We start from the raw sequence: 18,530 nt of genomic DNA on the forward strand, positions 1-18,530 counted from the left end.
GTAACAGATAGACAATGGACAATGGGCATACAGTCTAAGGGAACGCTGTGTTTACTAGATTTTGGGTAGCGCAGATTGGTTAGAGGAGCTGGAAAGCTGGATTTATAGGGATTAAGGTTGTTAATATTTTCAAAAAAAAAAAAAAAAATTAGAAACACAACGAAGCTACAAGGACTACATCCAGTCTTCGTAAAGATTGCCAAAAAAAATGTGTCAATCTGTACTAGAAAGCAAGGACACGTGTCATATGATAATTAATTGATTTTTTTTTAAAGAATAAAATAAAATTAATGTTATTCACAGGTGTGCAAACAACTTATAAAATAAAATATTTTTCCCCAATAATAATTTTTCTTACAAAACAAAAACAAAAAAAAACTCGTTTACATAGTTACTTTATTCAATTTAATAGTTTTTTTTATTAGTATTTATTGATTATTATTCAAGACAAAAAAAAAAGTAGCAATAAGGTGTTAAAAAAATAATTTAAAAAAAAGATGAATAATAAAGGACTACACGAAGAAATTCGTTTACTAGCGGAAAAGAAGACGAAAGGAGCCAAAGATTCACATGATTCAGATTTTTCTTTAAATATTGATGAATTAAGCAACAAAACAAAAATTGAGGAAGAAAATATTGATCATGATTATTTCAAATACATATTGGGCCAAGATTATGATGAAATAGTGCAAAGTACTTATAAAGAATTTCAAAGTAGTATTGTATCTAATAAACCAAGCGAAGAAGGTTCGAACTCACTAAGCACTACAAAAACTGAAAAATTCAGTAGCGGCAGTGATACATCATCGTTTGAAAGTAATATTGAAAAATTATTGAAACAAGAGGAAATACTAACTTATAAATATGAACAATCAAAAAGTAGCATGAGTAATAGAGATTTGGCTAAAAGCAGTAGTGAAAGTGTAGAATCAATAGTGAGTTTTAAAAGTAATAAAATCAGAAAAAGTAATAATCTAGTAGAGCAAAAAGATTTGCTAGAAGAACGACTTGTAAAGCTAATAGAAGAAAGAGAAGAAGAAAACCAATCCGTTGAGACAAAAGAACTAACAAAACCATTCCAAACTAAAGAATCATCGATAAAATCATCATCAGAAGTCGATGAAGAACAATCAAAAGCATCCAGAAGTTCAGAAGAACGGTCAAAACCACTTAAAATTGTAGAAGCACGACCGAAAACGCTTAAAGTTACAGAAGAACTATCAAAACCATCTAAATTCATAGCACAACGAACAAAACCAGCCAAAATTGTGGAAACACGATTGAAATCTTCAAAAATTGCTAGCGAACAGCTAGTTGAAAAACTAGTAGATCCGCTTGAATTGGAAGTAAAACAGGAAATATCAAAAACAATAGACAATAAGTACAAAACCAATAATGAAGCAATAATGCAGAAATTAAATAATTTTATAAATTCTTCGGACAGTATTCTGAACGGTAATACTGAAAATGAAAGTGATACCTCTCAACAATTAAGTGAACAGAGACAGACACAAAGTCGTGAAAATTTTGCAACTAAAGATGCTACGAAAACTGGTGGAAAAATTGCGCAAAATGCAACAGCATGCACGATACCGAAGCGTTCTGAAAGCAGGCAATCTATTCGATCAATTTGCAATCGGCGCAGCAGTATTGGTAATTCGCTTGTTTTTTATGTTTTTTATTTTTCGCTCTGCTTTTCTCCGTTTAGTGTCTTCTTCTTTACAACACACTATCACCGGTAGTAAGCAGAAGTGGTTTCAAGGCACTAAGAGGCCGCCCTGGAGAAAATACACGGATGACAACCCTAGGCGAGACACACTGACGCCTGAATCCTTCACATACAGCGTCCCACTTTTTCAATAATAAGGAATTTTTCACTTTACGATTCAAAAATTATGTCTTTATTAAACTTAATTCTCGAAGTAAGGTTACTTTTCTACATCTGGAATCCATCTCTGGACAAAGATTTGATGCTGTCCCCTAAACCACCATTTGAGCACAATAAACATTTTTGTAACCTGCATATTATGAAGCAGGTTAAATATGTTGCTAAAATTCCTCCACCAGAAACCGCTTTACTGAATGGGTAGTTCATTTTTTTTGAGATTTGAAGTCTCTAATGGATTTTCTTTACACTTTGTATCCTCTTTGCACTAGTGTTGGCTTACAATCTTTATTTTAGAACCACTTATTAGTAAAGGCGTTTAGGAGTTATTAAGATTAAGTTCTGAGTTGTAGGTGAAAGAGGGAACAATCTGATACAAAGTGCATAATGTCTTATTAACACGACCCAGTTTTTTAACAAATTTCATAGAATTTTTGATTTTTATCTTTTAAAATTATCACATTACTTTGAATTACATATTAAAGAATTTTCTGAATTTCAGATTCTCCAAGTTATATGCAGTCACAGAATAGCAAAGAACTTAAAGAACCAATCGATGATTCTGAAGTTGAAGAAGAATTTAAAGTAAATGAAAAATTATTGAAGCGTATGCTAGAAGAGAATAAGCTGATGGCCATGAAAATTGAACAAAATAGATTATTTAATGATGATAAATCTATTCAACATTCATTTATTGATGAAAATACTGAAGAAAATGTTGAATATTCATTGAGTGAAGACATGCCATTGAGTAAAAAATTATCTTGTTCTAATGTGAAGCCGATTACAAAACGATTTAAACGTAAAAATTTATCATTTTCTGATGTAGAAGTTAGAAAAATTGAATGCGAAAATAAACATTTAGAATCAAGAATTCGTGATCTAATGAAAAAAGGCAGTAAATTAAGCGTTAATCCTTCGGCTAAGTATTGTGTTGAAGCCAGTTCGTCTATTAATCGTAGAAAACTTGATGCCAAAACATGTCGAGAAAATTTGGTGAGTAAATTATTTCTTATTTAATAATAATATATAAAAATCTGGAGTTTAAATCTTCAAATGACTTTCTATTTGTTAAATGTTAATTCAAAGAGTTGAATAAATAATTCAAATTTAACTAATTTCCAACTTAATTAGATTTTGAAATCAATCTTTCCCATAATCCCACTTCTTTTTAAAATGGTTACTTTGTGAATTACAGGGCTAATTATTGAACTTATTTCAATTGTTGAGATAGTTGATTTAAGTGATTACCACATTGGTGTGTAATGTACCCACTATTTAAATTCTATAATCGGTTTCTCCCTTTTTGGCGGCTTTTCGTCAGATCATTTCCTGTTTCCAGTACTCTAGTCCACTGATCTCCTTCTCTTGATGCTCCAGCCAGTTTCCTCTTTCCTTCTTTTCGCAGGATTCCATTTCCTCGCCTTTTAATGGTTATTCTTCTCATGAGTTTGAACCATCGTTTTCTTTTTAACAAATCTTTCTTTCATGGTTTCTTTTTACATCACAGTTACCACCAATAAAATCCATCATTATTGCATTGTGATCCAGGTTTCATTGGTAACGTAGATTATGTTGTAGAAAAATGTGTTATATTATTATCTTTTGAGATAGTTTTCTTCTTTTGATAGAACTGTGTATAGATCTTCATTGCTGTACACGTCTTTTGAGCTCTCCCATTTACTTCCTCACCACATTATCCCCTTCCTCCAGCATTCGAACCCCTTCCCCAAATACTAAAATTTTGACTATTTTATCTGCTACTTGCACATGCTGATCATCTTCAACACAGGCGCCTGTAACCTGCAACTTTGATTTATTGAAATTTATTTTCATTCTCCATTGTTCTAAGAATAGATTTTCTTACCATGAACTCAAAATCCTCCCGTCTTTAGCGATCAGCAGTTGATTAATTGGTGAAAAAAATAAATTTTGAGAGAAGCGATCTACTTAAGCCTTTCCAGATATTGTGATATCAGGAAAAATCATGCTAAATAGTTAATAAAACTTGAAAAACTACGTTATTAGCTATTGAGGGTACATTTTTCCTTTTTTTTGCTCCATATTATTATTTTCCTTTAATTTAGTGCCCCTTTTACTCTGATCAATTAAGACAAGCACCCTCTCGCCTCACAATCTATCCAGACTACCAGAAATCTTGAAAAATGTCCAATTTTTGTTCAGCTAAAAAAAATAAAACTGTAATTATAAAAATGTTGTATTAATTTTCAGAAAATAGAAAGAAAAATAAGAGACATAAAGACGAAATCAAATCAAAAAGCACCATGGGCAGTCCCAGTTTGGATATGATTAGTAATGAAGAAGGAAGACAAATTTTACTTGAAGTCTATTCCGGTAAATACAATTGAAACTACATATTGTTTGGAATTGGACAAATATAAGAGCTACCTTATGATTTTTGATTTTTTTTATTTTGTTTTTGTTTTCTATATAACTTATGTTAGTTTTTCATTTTAAGTTTGTTAAATCTTATTAGGTTATCTCACACCGAAAAGTAGGTCTACATTTTATTTGAAATGTTGAGTAATATAAGAATCAGACGACTAAATTCCAATCCGTTCTTATAAAACAGATTGTTTTACTATCTTGTTTTTATTGTTTATTGCCTCCTAAATTAGTGATTATTTAACGCCCTCTTTCTCGCTCTACAATAAAAAATAATAATATGCTGATTTCATTTCTGAATATTGAATCTATACATAAGTTGAACTTTCTCTTAGTTGAACGAACTGTTTTCTTAAAGTGTTGATATTGCACTTTGTTCTCTTAATACTGATTATTATTGTTATTATTATTCGTGACCATATATTCAATCAAATATTACCGCAATTAAAAGTAAAAAAGCAACCGGGTGAAGTCCTGTGACCTCCTTCGTTACCTGTGCTCTAAACCCACCTGCTATTTCCTTCAAAATTAATGGAATACACAGTCTTCCACATTAGACATTACAAGATTGGAACTAAATAAGTATGGAGATTAAAAATTGAAAGGTTTTAGTATTTTTATGATTTATTTTATTTACTATCTGTATAATATACTATACAATAAGTAAATAGGGAGATTGAAGTATAAAGGCATGAAAGGCAGGAGGAAAGAAACTGCCCAGCGGTAGCACTTTCTACAGGATATGATTTTTTAGGCCTTCAGGAAGTCGCGAGGCCACTGGCGATTCAGTCGGCAAGGAGGATTGTCAGGAATGTCAGAGGAAGCGAGAGACAGTACAAGAGGATTAGAGCTGGTCGAGAGAGTAGTATGGAATTTTAGATATTTAGTCTTGGCGAGTTGGTGGTACGAAGGGGATGTTGAGGTCGTTGTGAAGCGTGAGGTTAGTCACCGTAGAAATGAGCGTCAGCTATCTGTCGAAAGAGTTTTGACTGAAATGTCCTGTACTGTCCGTATGTTTGTAGGTTTTGGCTGAACCCCACAGCTCTAGTCCTGTAAGTCCACCATAGGTTTGAGGATAGTACTGTATATTAAGCGTTTGAGTTCAATGGGTAATTTGGAGCGTCGTCCAAGTAGTCTGTAAAGCAGTTTCGCACGTTTCGTCATTGTTTGTCTTTTAAGTCTAGTGTGTGGGTTCCACGTGAGTCCTTTGTGTATAAAGAGCCCAAGGTAGCGCACCAGATCTGTACAAGGAAGGTTTTAGTACGAGTATTTAATTTAATGAATTCCAGTTCTGGAAATATCAAACGTTCCCGATTAATTCTTAATGTTATAAAGAATATAAGAATAACATAAAGTTGGCTGTCTAGGTGAGAACAGATCTTGGAAAATTGCTGTAAAATTGTTAATATTTCGTGTCACATTTTTTATTTTATTGATAAATTAAAAAAAATTGTTATAATTATTATAATATAATGTTTTATATAGTAACATACATTTATACTTAATGCACGCAGTATATGGTAAAAGTTTGTTAAATTATTAGATAATTGTGGTACTAAAAGAGAGAGGAATATTGAATCTAAATTTGGGGTAGATACGTATGTTGAGCTCCGTTATTAGAACATCCAGAACACGTGTATCAGTTTGTTGGTAGCCTTGCTGCTTTTTTATGTACCGCTCACCGACTAGTTTTTAGAAGCTGATAAAGTAAAAAAGAATCAACCAAATCTTTCATATCTGACACAGATTTATTAGTTGAAACAGAAGGCGGACGCACTAGGATAAGTTATTTAAGAGTACCCCTATCTTTGGTAAATTGGTATAAAAAATAAATGTGCATCTTTATAGGCGATTCAAGGGGGGACGGAACTTTGGGGGCTAAGTAATAGAACTTTTTACAATAATATGTTATAAAAACGTAATTGTAACTTAAGTCCCTTTCCTATATTAGTATTAAGATAGTTGTTCTATCAATTCATACTTCAAATCCCTTGTGTTCTCACTTTTGTAGGCAATTAAATTGTTCTAATGAAAGATTATTTCTATTTTTGCAAATTAAGTCTTTGCTAATGAATTATTTAACCATTTCGATCAGATGCTTTGCGTAGTGTCCGCTAGGAAATCATAAAAAGAATCTTTTATTCGTCGCAGAAAACATTAAATAAAATACACTTCTCCTTTTTTTTTTTAATTTCAACCATCTTCAGCATATTGCTTTGATTGCATTTTATTGCCGCCTTGCAACAGATTCACGTCTTTTTTTTATTAGCATTTCTTTTTTTTTTTATTCAGCAATTAACAGATGCTTCTTCCATTTCCTCTCTTTCGAAAATATATGTTTGCATCCTCCTGATGTTTTCATCCGTAATAGTAGACCTCAAAGTAGATCCTCTTCAGCAGAACTATGACTATGGTAACATTCTTTCCATTTCTTCATTAAACTAACTTCCACACAAAAGTGAAAGGTAAAAATCTTCAAATTGGAAGCCCTTCCTCTGCACTGGACTTTACAGTCTGCCAGGAAAGTGGTTTAGAATCAGCAAAAATATAGGTTTTCAAATCTTTTTGAAGATCTAAAGAGTTCTGCTTAGCAATCAACCCAACTAGAGAAGTTCATCAACCTCTTGCTTTTTCATTGGTAATATTTTTTTTTTTTGCTGACTTACCTAATGCTACGCAATTCCTGACGGTGCTTCGTTCTTTTTATTTGTTTAAATGCAAAGATATCCTCATTTTCTCATAAATCATATCCTCATAAAAATATCTACGTTATTAGTTACGATACATTTCCCAATATTCAGTAAAGAAAAAAATAATTAATAAAGCACTTGAAATTAACACTGGTGGTCATATAATTCAAATTTCTTGACTGTTAAAAAAGAAAAAAAAAATATTGATGTACGGTAACTTCCCAGGCTGTATCTCTGAGTCATCCAATATAAAGTTTAGAGTACTTGTATGTGTCAACTCTAATAGCTCTAATAGCTGTAAATAAAGTGCGCGTGGTACGATGTCTCTTTTTAAATGTAGAAAAAGAAGATAGATTTTATATAAACCTAGAATATTTAATTGAAAATTTTTATTTATTTAAGATGCGACATCTAGGTTATTTTCAGTGCACATCACTGCCTATCCTCCCGATTATTAATTTTAATGTTATTAAACTTACTGTGCTTAATGTGTAATTGAGTATTAATGAATTCTATTTGCGAGCAATCGATCCAGGACAAAAAACAACTCCGTCTTCTTGCCAACGTTTCTGGCAAACTTATTGCCTGCTTCAGGGCCTGGTTATTACAAATAAATACAAACAATTTCAGAATATTGAACTGCAGGACAACAAATACAACATATTTATAAATGGTATTAAAACTATAAGAAACAAAATTAGATTATATAATTATAAGAACTTACGTGGCTTATGCAGGTTGGTAGAGTTTACATTATTGTGTTTACAATTATAACGGAATACATGGGAAATATTGGTAATGGCTATAAAGAGATGAGACAATTACAATGTTTGTTTTGACAAAACTAGATATTGACTTGATATTTAGACTAGTTATTGCAAAATTATTTTATTAAATCGATGACAACAAAGGAGAAACTAAAACACTTATTTATTAATTAGAGAATAAATATAAACCAAATGATCACTTGTAAATTGAAAACACAGCAAAAATTTTGAAAAAAAATAAAATGGATATTTTTATTTCTTAACAATAAAATTGTGACAAGTGGCTAAATTAAATGTGTCTGTCCTGAAGTTAACTAAATTTGCCGAAACGTTGGCAAAAATACGGAGTTGTTTTTTGTTCTGGACCGATACCTCGCTATTTGAATCCTTAATGTAATTATTTTACTGTCACAGAAAGATGATAGAAATTTATATGGGTAATTGAGTCTTTTAGAATCTGACTAAATCCTTAATTGGTTTACACTCCGAACTATTCTTTTGTTAAGCTGGATACAGTAAAATTTGTAATAATATATTTAGTAAAGTAGAGGAATTTTCTCTAAATTCTGAATTTAAAATACATATTTTACTCTCCTTAATAGAATATAAGAGAATCGATGGAACGCTGTAAACACTATTTAGAAGGATTTGATTTATTTATTTATTTATTTACAAGACGGGCAATCACCCAGTTACAAAGAAATATAATTTAAAATAACATTTAATAATAACTCAATATATAATAATTATAGAATATACATATATCATACATTTATACATATATATATCGTAGAATAGAAATAAAGATAAAATAGAAATAATATATACACATAATTTACTTAATAGATAAACAAAATACTTCAAAATATGTACTATAAAATATACTTTAAAAATAGAAACTTTACTCAATTAATAAATCATTTTTATCACAAATAACCGGTAAGTTTTCCCTAGTACCAATCACCGCAAAATCAGCTATTTAACAAATGTTTCAACTCGATCATGTTGGTGTTAAATATATCAAAATCAGCGGGTAGATGATTAACTTGATCCGCAACTCTTGGAAAATAACTGAACTTACGATAATTGGTACTATGGCACACTTTAGAAAACACTTGTTTTTGTCTAGTACCGTTTGTTGGCACGTGAAAATTTAACAATGATAAAAGTTCAGGGCAGTTTATATTATTATTTAGAATTTTGAAAATAAAATTTAAGTCTGTGGCTTGTCTACGAAACTGTAAAGTACTCAAACCAGTAAATTCCATTACGTCATCGTACGGTACCTCCGTCATGACTTTTGTCTCTCGATACCAGAGCAATCTTAGGAATCTTCTTTGAAGTGATTCAAGTTTGTTGACGTAAGTTTTCTGATAAGGAGACCATAAAGCAGAGCAGTACTCAAGAATAGGTCGCACCATTACTTTGTAAAGGATAATTATGGTTCTGACATCTTTAAAGTTTCGAGTAGATCTAGATATAAAGCCAAGCATTTTATTTGCCTTTGTGACTATGGAGTTCATGTGGAGGTTGAATGAAAGGTTAGCACAGAACGTAACACCAAGGTCCTTCACTACATTAGATCTACTTAGAGTTGAAGCATGAAGAGAATAATCGAAGTTTGTACACGTCCGACTACGATGATAGGATACTACCTTACATTTAGAGATGTTTAGGCTCATATCATTTTCATCGCACCAAACACTCAGTCTAAGAAGAGAGTTTTGGAGGAGGAGAAAGTCATCCGCAGAGTTAATGGCAGTATAAATCTTTAAATCGTCAGCAAAAAGCAGAAAGTTTACTGAATTGAAACATGTAGATATATCATTGATAAAAATTTTGAATAAAAAAGGGCCAAGAATAGAACCTTGAGGTACACCAGATGATACAAGAAATTCTTCTGACATTAGTGATTTGTATTTAACAGATTGATGTCTTGCGGTGAGGTAGGAGTAAAACCAGTCAAGTAGTGATCCATGAATTCCACAATGGGATAGTTTATGAATTAGTTTGGAATGATTGACACGATCAAAAGCTTTGGCGAAATCGAGATATACAGCATCGACCTGCTTGGCAGTAACTAAGGCTCTCCGCAGATAGTCCTCAAATAGTAACAAATTAGTGAGCGTCGATCTACCAGAATGGAAGCCATGCTGTTCACTGAGGATGAGGTTGTCGAGTAAAGGCCGAAGAATGTCAATTACAGACTTTTCAAATATTTTCGCAATTGCTGATTGAATGCAAATTGGTCTATAATTTGTAACATCCCTCTTATCTCCAGATTTGTAAATCGGAACTACAAAACTTGTTTTTAGCATGTCCGGATAAATCCCAAATAAAGATTTGGAACTGTATTCAAGAGTTTAAGGAAGGTACCTCTTTACAGAAAGAATTGTTTATTTGAGATATTTTCAAATCGAAGGTTTTCTCTGGACCTATAAACATTATATTCACATAGTAGATCTACAACTTATTTTTATGATTTTTTCTAGAAGAGTTGGTGAGTAGAGCTAGTCATCCCACTAACAAGTTTTTCCAACATAATTTATTGAATTAAAAATTTATGGATTTTGGAAAATTGAAGAAAAAAGAATGTGTGAGTGTTTATATTATGTTATATATAACAAGTGCATTTATTTCTCTTTTAATGGTCCTGGATATATCTGTCCAAATAGCTTTTATTTATAATTTATTTCAAATTGGCGCCACGGTAGCCGAGCGGTTAAAGGCGAGACCTGCGAAGCTAGTATGTATTGTGATATTGGGTTCGATTCCCGGTCTTAGGCCTTTGATTTTATGTAATGGTTAATAAAAGAAATTTACAGGAAAGTATGTTTGCTAGTCGCCTCCTTGCACGACACCTTATTGGATACTGCATTAGTTTCATTAATAATGTATAAAATTCAATACAATGCCAATATTATTTAATGGATATAGAAAGTAAATTAAACGTTAATTATTACATAAATTACTGATAAGCATTAGATCTGTTTGTCTAGAAGCGAGTGGTAGAGCTTACGCCTGATGGATAGATTGTTTACACAGGGCGTTATGATATAGGAGGTATGTCGGTCCAGTGGTAGGGATGCTGTGGAAGTCTGGCCAGTGTTCATCTCCATAGCCGCAGCCATCAGGATATGGCCAAGTGTTCTGGAAGTGGTGGTGGGAACCTTTTAAGGAGCCGCCCGCGCTATTTAACTTTTTATTTTTTTAGTTCTCTGTATTTTTCTTCTAGTTTTGTTTTTTTCTCTTCGTTGTGTTGTTACTTTACCAGCCAAGGTCTCTTACCCTTCTCTTAGTATCCCTTCCAGTTTATATATTGCCTGCTCTGGTTTAAAAACTATTCCCACTAATAAGTCATAAGGCACAAATTAGCCGCCTTGTTACAGCCGTAGCGAGAAGAACGCCATACACACTCCTCACCTAATGCACACTGAGTGAAGCTCCCCCCCGCTAATAGGGCCATTCTAGAATCCTTAAGAAAGGGCCCTCCTACTCTACTGCCACTATAAAACCTCAAAAAAACAACCACCCACTTGTCAAATATTAGTAAAGGGTTTTCTAAAACCTATTACTCTTTTTCCAAGTCAACATATTTACCAAGTGTTCTCCTTTTTTCTTTTTTTTTTTACATTAAAAATAAGGCCCTAAAATTAATTTTGGAACTTGTTTTCTAATTTATGGGTAAACAAGGTTAATTTTCTTTTTTAAGTAATTGTTTTGAACAACTAAAAGTTCTTTCTTAAGTTTTTGTAGACTGATTTAAAAATTTGTATTTTTGCATTAAAACCAAACCTGTATAGTCTCACTTTACTTCTTTTTTTTTTTTTATTGATTACTTAATGTTACAAAATTTTTAGTTCATTATTGAAACGTTTCAGACTAACAGATCCATCTTCAAATTAAAATTACATACATGTATATTGTAGTTCAGCGTTTCCCAATCTGTGTACGCGTACCACTGGTGGTGCGCGACTTGCTAGTTGGTGGTACGCGAAAAATAATCAATAATGGCGGACATAAAAAATTAAATCATAAAAATATCATAGATACGTTTTTCCTGTAATTCATAAAAATTATTTTAATTAAATATTATACTGTAAAGTTGTTAATATGTACAAGAATAAAGTAAGTCTTTCTCAAGATAGACGAGAAAATATAATAGCACATTTAACAGGATTAAAATTGTCTTTCATGGAGTATTTTCCAAAACTCGAAAACACAAATGATAATTGGATGTAATTTTAAAAAAGTTTTAAAACCAAGATCTTACACTTTACAAAGTTTATAAAGTGAACATGAACTTGAACTCCTTTGTAACAAATACATTTGTATCTCTATACAAATAAAGACAACAATAGTAAAATAACATACTTGGAATACACAAATTTCACGAAATACAATCATTTTACAAATTAGAATGATGTACTACCAAGTGGTACGCGAGCCAAAAAAGGTTGGGAAACGCTGCTGTAGTTAATTAAAATTGTAACATCACTCTATATAAAAGAATTTTTTAACTAAAATTTTGATACACTGAAATGAATTACATACACTTAATACAAAAATTTAGACATAAATAATATTTTTATTTAGAACTAGCTGTACCCGTTCACACGTTGCTGTGTTTGAACAAAAAGGCAGTTCTGATACCTCAAACATAATTTATTAATGACCAAATGTATATAATACATCGAAATGAAAATTAACAATAAAATTATCCCTATTCCAGAGTACAGTAGTGTCCTTGCAAAGGTAGCATTTCTACATAATGTGAAAAATTCAGTTAATGTTGTTGGAGGTGGTGACATTGCTCTTGCACGTACATTTTCTGATGTAAAATACACACGCTGTCCATTTTCAAGATGTACTGCTAAATGAACAACCGTTGAATATCGTTCATGAATGGAAAATGATATACAGGTAATACGCCATACAGCCTCATTGCCACTTATGAAGCGTCCCAGTTGATATTGGGTGACTACATCGTTAGATACAGTTGTATTTTCCACTCCAAACACTGCCATATCGCTTCCTTTGTTCACATATTTGCAAATATATTTTATAGCTTTCACTGAATTGCAGTACCCAACATTTATGTGTGCGTTATACGTTTTTAGTAGTAAAGGAGAATATGGTACTACCCAACGATTATCAACATCAATAGTATTGTTGAGTAATTTTAGTTTAATGGATTTTCCACCATCTTCGGTATAATTTATTCTCGTATTAATAATTGCAAAAAACTGTTTTTCATGGTTTTCATGGTTACACTTTTAACAAATATTACTAATTAAATGTTATTTTGATATTTTTGGGATATTTGTTCGGGTGCACCTAGAACCCCAACTCTGATTTTAAAAAAAAATTCCAAAAACCTTCCCGGGGATGTACCTAATAATTTCCCAAATTTTCACGGCGATTGGATGTATGGTTTTTGAATCTATCGAGTACAAACAGACAGACACATATTCATTTTTATATATATAGATAATGTTCCAATTTTAACCAACTATAATAATTGTTGACTGAAAATGGATCTCTTATTCTCAAATTTTTCTAAGATCTTTGTTGGAAAAGTAACGCTAAAAGAAGAACTAAAGAAAAAATAGAAAGACTGTTAACCTTGTTTTTCTCGTCCTCGAAACTACTTATTAGCTTAATGTGATTGACTCTGAATAATTCACAAGTAGTCAATTATATTATATGGCTTTTAAATTCGTAAATTATACTAAATAAAATTTAACTCTTCATGGTAGAACACCTGAAGGTCAGACCGTACTTTTCACAAAAAATGACACTTTAATGTAATCCTACTTCGCTTTCAGAATTTCCTTCAATCAAATTTTGTGTTACAAAAAAATAAATAAATAAAAATGTTCGCTGTAAATAATTTTAAATGCAATCGTACGGGCTGGTAATGGAAGACCAATACGCTAAAATATCACTTCCAGTTGGTCGACCTTATTCAAGTTCAGTCCCACAATTAATTCTTATTATTGTTATACAGTGGCAAGCAAGACATTACTGTCAAAATGGCACATAAGAGTTAAGACTAACCACCTCTCTCTCCCAAAAGTGTAAGGGAAATGCTTAACTGAAAAATGGTACTTCTGTATTTTTTTCTAAAACTTTATTTTTCTTTTTTGATTTACGGTGGATATCCACACATGCAGACCTATTTGTAAAAAAAAATAATTTTTCGTACACAGAGCACCTCAAAAATAATATTACCCTTGTAAGCTCAAAATCGTAAGCTGTATGATTACAATACTTCTGTTTCTCTCGAAGAGTAGGAAAAAATAAAAATCACTGGAAGAAGTAGAATTTAGCTCAAACTGAGGCCAATAGCTGACCATTTCTTACAAGTTATTTTACCTACTTACGTGTAAGTGATTAATCAGTATAAAAAATACCGTATCCACAAAACTCTTATAGAACTAGAGTGATGTTTTAGTCACAGTGAAAGCACAAAAGCCAGAACTAGAACTAAAACTGAATGTATTTGAGACACTTAAAAACGATCTACAAGCTTGTGTTCTCCACTTCAAATTACCACTTGGAACTATTTAAACACTTTAGTGTGGCCAAAAAGGATGATGCACTTATATTTTTAGACAAAAATTGTACTTGAAAAGAAATTGAAACTTTATAAAATTTTATGCGAGATGAAAATTCTACAATATTTTAAAATAGCTGAGGGGCTAAAAGATTATTCAATTTTTATTTTATTTTTGTATCTATTCACATTAAAAAAAAACTTATTTTGAAAATAAGAATATGAATTATGTACTAAAACTAAAAGGATAGGGGAAAAAAACATTCGTATATTTCAACCTAAATTATTATTTTCATTCGACGTTGGGTTTGACAAATTTCGAAAAAGAATTTATTAGCCGCTCTAATGCTTTTGTTCGGGCAGATCCTTAATAATAATTAATATAGTCTTTATTATTATTATTTTACATAAAATTGAGTATATCAAGTATAAAAAAAGAACAAATACATTTATTCTAAATCACATTACAAATAAAACATCTTTGTTCACATGCAAAGTATGCGAATCTTCTCTCGAGTAACTACCGTTTCAAGTTACATTTACTTTTTCTGCCTAAATAATCTGACTCTTTCGGGAGCCCGTTTATTCCCTTTTCTTTCATGATTTCGTCGGATCATTTCTTTTATTGTCTACTCCATTTTCCTTCTCATGTCCAGAAGTGTTCATTCCGTGAGAATCACTTAAAGCTATCTCTCCCCATAAGGTCAGTCCAGCGCGTCTCTTAATGAACGTCTTTTTTTTCTATCAATCTCGTCCCCTACTTTATCGCTTCTTTTGATGCCTGTCGTAGTAGTGTGTTGGAATCTCCACTTATTACCACAGAATTTCAGAATCCGGACGTGTTTCCTGCTTTAGGCTCCCTATTGCGAACCTTAAGCCTTTTTTGTTGATGGACATATTTAACACAAACACCTTTCAGCACTATTAGGTAGTTTAATTAATGCTGATTCTAATCTCGTCATCCTAATCTTTACCTTCGATCCCGAAATTCATGCGATTAAAATCTTTTTTAGCCAGACCTTCAGAAAAAGCAATTTTTTTTATACCAGCATAATAAATATTCATTTTTGTGTACAATAATTATTATCAAGTATAATTTGAAATTGAAAAATAATTTGTTCTAGTATTATAAATGGTGCCAACATTTTAAACTATTGAAACTTCGAGGAAGTGAATTTGTTTACAAGGCAACTACAAAAAGGATATAATAATGAATAAAAACCAATCAACTTGTTTATAAACAACATTTTATTTAAAACAAAAGGTTAGTATTAAGTATGAAGTAAACTTATTGCGTCATAAAAAATACTTAAAAAAATAATTAGAGGAATTTTAAAAGAAATATAATGAAATATACCAACAGCCCTGGCGTCATCAGTAATTTTAGTCTGTGATGATAAAAAGGATGGTAGAAACATCCATATTGTTTACGTATTATTTAATGTTAACAGATCTCCATTGGATACATTCTTGTCCATCAGTTCATTTATGCCGAGCATTAGGATTTCATTGTTTTCGTTAATTATATATTGTATTTTAGTTGTAAGAGCTGCTAATCTTGCTAAATAAATTTTATTATCTCGTATATTTTGTAAAGAAACACAATATTAGAGTAGGCAAGAATCGAGTAAAATAGGTCAGAAAATGAATATTGGTAATTCGTTCTTGAAGTGTTAGTGTTCCTTACTGAATTCAGGAATGGAACCGAATTTTATCGAGTTTCATAAGTAAGTATGTAAATGTATACGATATTTCTCACTTTCTTAAATACCGTTCAAAATGAATGATAGACACAGCGAAAGTTTTTTTTAATTTTAAATTAATTGAATTAACGTGGTTGTTAATTACATGTTTAGATCAATTTTGAACTGCAGACCGCGCACAAAAATGTTACGCAGGTACGTATATTGTGGGCCGCGATCGGCGCAAACGTATTTTAAAGAAAGAACAATGAAATCTCTAAATTTCTCAAAAAAGCGGTCAAACAAACGGGATACTTGGAAACCATTTGCACCTAGCCGCAGTACATTAAAAAAAAAAAATGGATTAAAACAGAAGATGGCAAAGTAGTTACAATGTTTAAAGCTTCCGAGAGGTAACGAAAACAACACCAACATTGATTATTACTTAACTTGTACGTATCAACAAGAATAATGAGTTATTAGCGTTTGAACTTAGTATAGCAAAGGGTTGATGATAAGTTCCCTCGTTTATCCGTAGATTTTGTTTCTTTTATATCAGTAATCGATCAGAATTAATCAACTATTATTCTCTTACAGTTTTTACGAAAATGTCCCGACGTTTTGGGAAAACTAATACCCCATTTCTTCATAGAATGTGAGAATGAAGATCTGGGGATAAGATTTGACTATCTTAGCGGGGCGTTATCGTGCAGGAGGTATGAATTTTTGTCGTCGGTTTTGTTTTTAGTTGTTTCAAACAGTTATTGGTCTAATTTCTTTGCTATAGTGTTATAGAAGAAGTCCGGAGATTGGTCTTTTCTACTTGATATTCTGTAATTTGGACCCAGGTAAGAGAAACATTTTAACCGCATCGCACAACTTAATATGTTAACGAATCTTGGCACAAGTCAACCAAGTATTTAAACTTCTGACTTAATCTTTATTGGGTTACAACTGTTCACTGTCCCAACGCGTTTGTTTGGATGAATAAGGTAGGACTTCCTTTTCGAAACATATCTGGTAACCTGCTACGGTTTTTATTCAACTCTTATCCATGAATTCATACCATACTTTTCCTGAATATTTTACTATTTAGCCATTTTCATAATTTTCCTGTAACTATTTTTTTTTTATTTTTAATTTTGTAGGTTCACATTATAATATTACACGTACATAACCGACTAGGGAAGTGAGTTGGCCACTTCTTCGTGGATTTTGAACAGTCTTGTAAAAGCTCGGTCTTATTAACATGAAAACAATCTTCACTGACTCCCAATGCTTGCACAATTTATGCTAGAGGCTTTCAGAAGTGGTTAGTTCAGCGTGCCCTCTTAGTGTAACCATTTTATATAGGTATAGTAGACCGTATGTCCTCATTTTGTAAACAAATTACCGAAACCGAAGTGAATCACAGTAGACCTTTTATCAATAATAATAAAAAATTGGCCATGGATGATCATATTAAGTTCATTCTAAGAATAAGGGTTAGGTTTTAGCGATTGGTCAGAATTTTCATCTAATGTAACAATTTTCTGATCGCCCATTGCTGTTATACTTAATAGTTTTTATTTTCCGAATAACCTGGAAAGATGGACATGGATCTAGAATTGTCATCTGAACTGATATTAGTCTTTAAATCTAGTGAAATTCTGTGAACTTGTAATTTTTATTTTTATTTCAGGTGTCTAACGAGAATTTATTTAGGATGACATCTCTGTAATTATTTCTTGTGGAAAATATCAGAGGACTAGATATAACAGTGGGATTAGAAGAATCCTTTTTACCTTTGAATCAACAAATTACAGGTAAATTACCAGATATATGAGTTTTACTTTATTCAGTTATTTTTACAACAATGTCTAATACTCGTAAGCCAACAAGGTTATAACTATTTACTTAATATCAATGGCAATAGCAGTAAATACGGAAAGGATTAACCCAGTGATTAGGGCACTCGAGTCCCACGCGGAAATCCCTGGATAATCCCAGCTAATTACCCTTATATTTTCACTTTCTAACTTGAAAAAAAGAGCTGTCTGTAACAAGATAACAATGTGCAGAAGTTTTTAGTGCACTGAGAAGGCTTCGAGCATCGATGAGCTTAGGAAAATTAAGGCGATTCCCTTAAAAAAAAGCTTTAACAACTAACAGTATTTATTCGGTTAAAACGTACTCAGTTTTGAGTTCGAAAGATATCAGCCTTTGGATACAAATTTAGAAGTAGTAAGAGGATTTATATTGATATAGCCCTGAATGTTTGAAGCACAAAATGTGGTAGAATGGGAATAAAAGTTAGTAACAATTGTTGTCTTCTGAGTACAGGTAGTCAGTCAGAGCTGCCATAAGATTATGCAAATTGAGGACTAATAATTAATGTTGAAAAGACAGAGCATTTGTCAATGAAGTCTTGTTTATAAATTGAACAGGAGCAGTAAATTGAACTGTTTTAGACATTTAAGGTCTCTGATTCAACAAGATGGTGGAGTGAGCTATGAAGTTGACCGAAGAATTGTGCTGGGCAGATGAGCCCTCAACTCAATT

General features: G+C 31.8%; 1 protein-coding gene across 4 annotated transcripts; it reads left to right on the forward strand.

Annotated features, from left to right (window-relative positions):
* Positions 1-345: 345 nt before the first annotated feature.
* LOC141447429 (uncharacterized) lies at positions 346-17,795 on the forward strand. 4 transcript variants are annotated; one of them, XR_012454314.1, is made up of 8 exons: positions 346-1,653; positions 2,388-2,881; positions 4,118-4,240; positions 10,241-10,344; positions 15,432-15,571; positions 16,587-16,705; positions 16,785-16,837; positions 17,671-17,795. XR_012454314.1 is itself a non-coding variant. In XM_074114946.1 (4 exons), exons 1-3 carry the CDS (start codon positions 498-500, stop codon positions 4,193-4,195), a joined length of 1,728 nt encoding a protein of 575 aa, XP_073971047.1. In that variant the 5' UTR covers positions 346-497; the 3' UTR covers positions 4,196-4,240; positions 5,046-5,226. The 4 variants fall into 4 exon arrangements, 2 of the variants coding, with proteins under 2 accessions (XP_073971047.1, XP_073971046.1); XR_012454315.1 differs by lacking the exons at positions 16,587-16,705; positions 16,785-16,837; XM_074114946.1 differs by lacking the exons at positions 10,241-10,344; positions 15,432-15,571; positions 16,587-16,705; positions 16,785-16,837; positions 17,671-17,795 and adding an exon at positions 5,046-5,226.
* Positions 17,796-18,530: the final 735 nt, after the last annotated feature.

Source organism: Rhodnius prolixus, unplaced genomic scaffold (genome assembly GCF_049639745.1).
Source record: "Rhodnius prolixus isolate KJV_2025 unplaced genomic scaffold, Rpr scaffold_7, whole genome shotgun sequence".
In the NCBI taxonomy this organism is placed as follows: domain Eukaryota; kingdom Metazoa; phylum Arthropoda; class Insecta; order Hemiptera; family Reduviidae; genus Rhodnius; species Rhodnius prolixus.

What these genes read in the sequence shown, in the direction of transcription:
- LOC141447429 (XM_074114946.1), top strand. Translation starts at nt 498, where the DNA reads ATGAATAATAAAGGACTACACGAAGAAATTCGTTTACTAGCGGAAAAG. An exon ending in CAATCGGCGCAGCAGTATTG is followed by an intron (nt 1,654 to 2,387) that starts GTAATTCGCTTG and finishes TCTGAATTTCAG; the next exon opens with ATTCTCCAAGTTATATGCAG. An exon ending in AAACATGTCGAGAAAATTTG is followed by an intron (nt 2,882 to 4,117) that starts GTGAGTAAATTA and finishes ATTAATTTTCAG; the next exon opens with AAAATAGAAAGAAAAATAAG.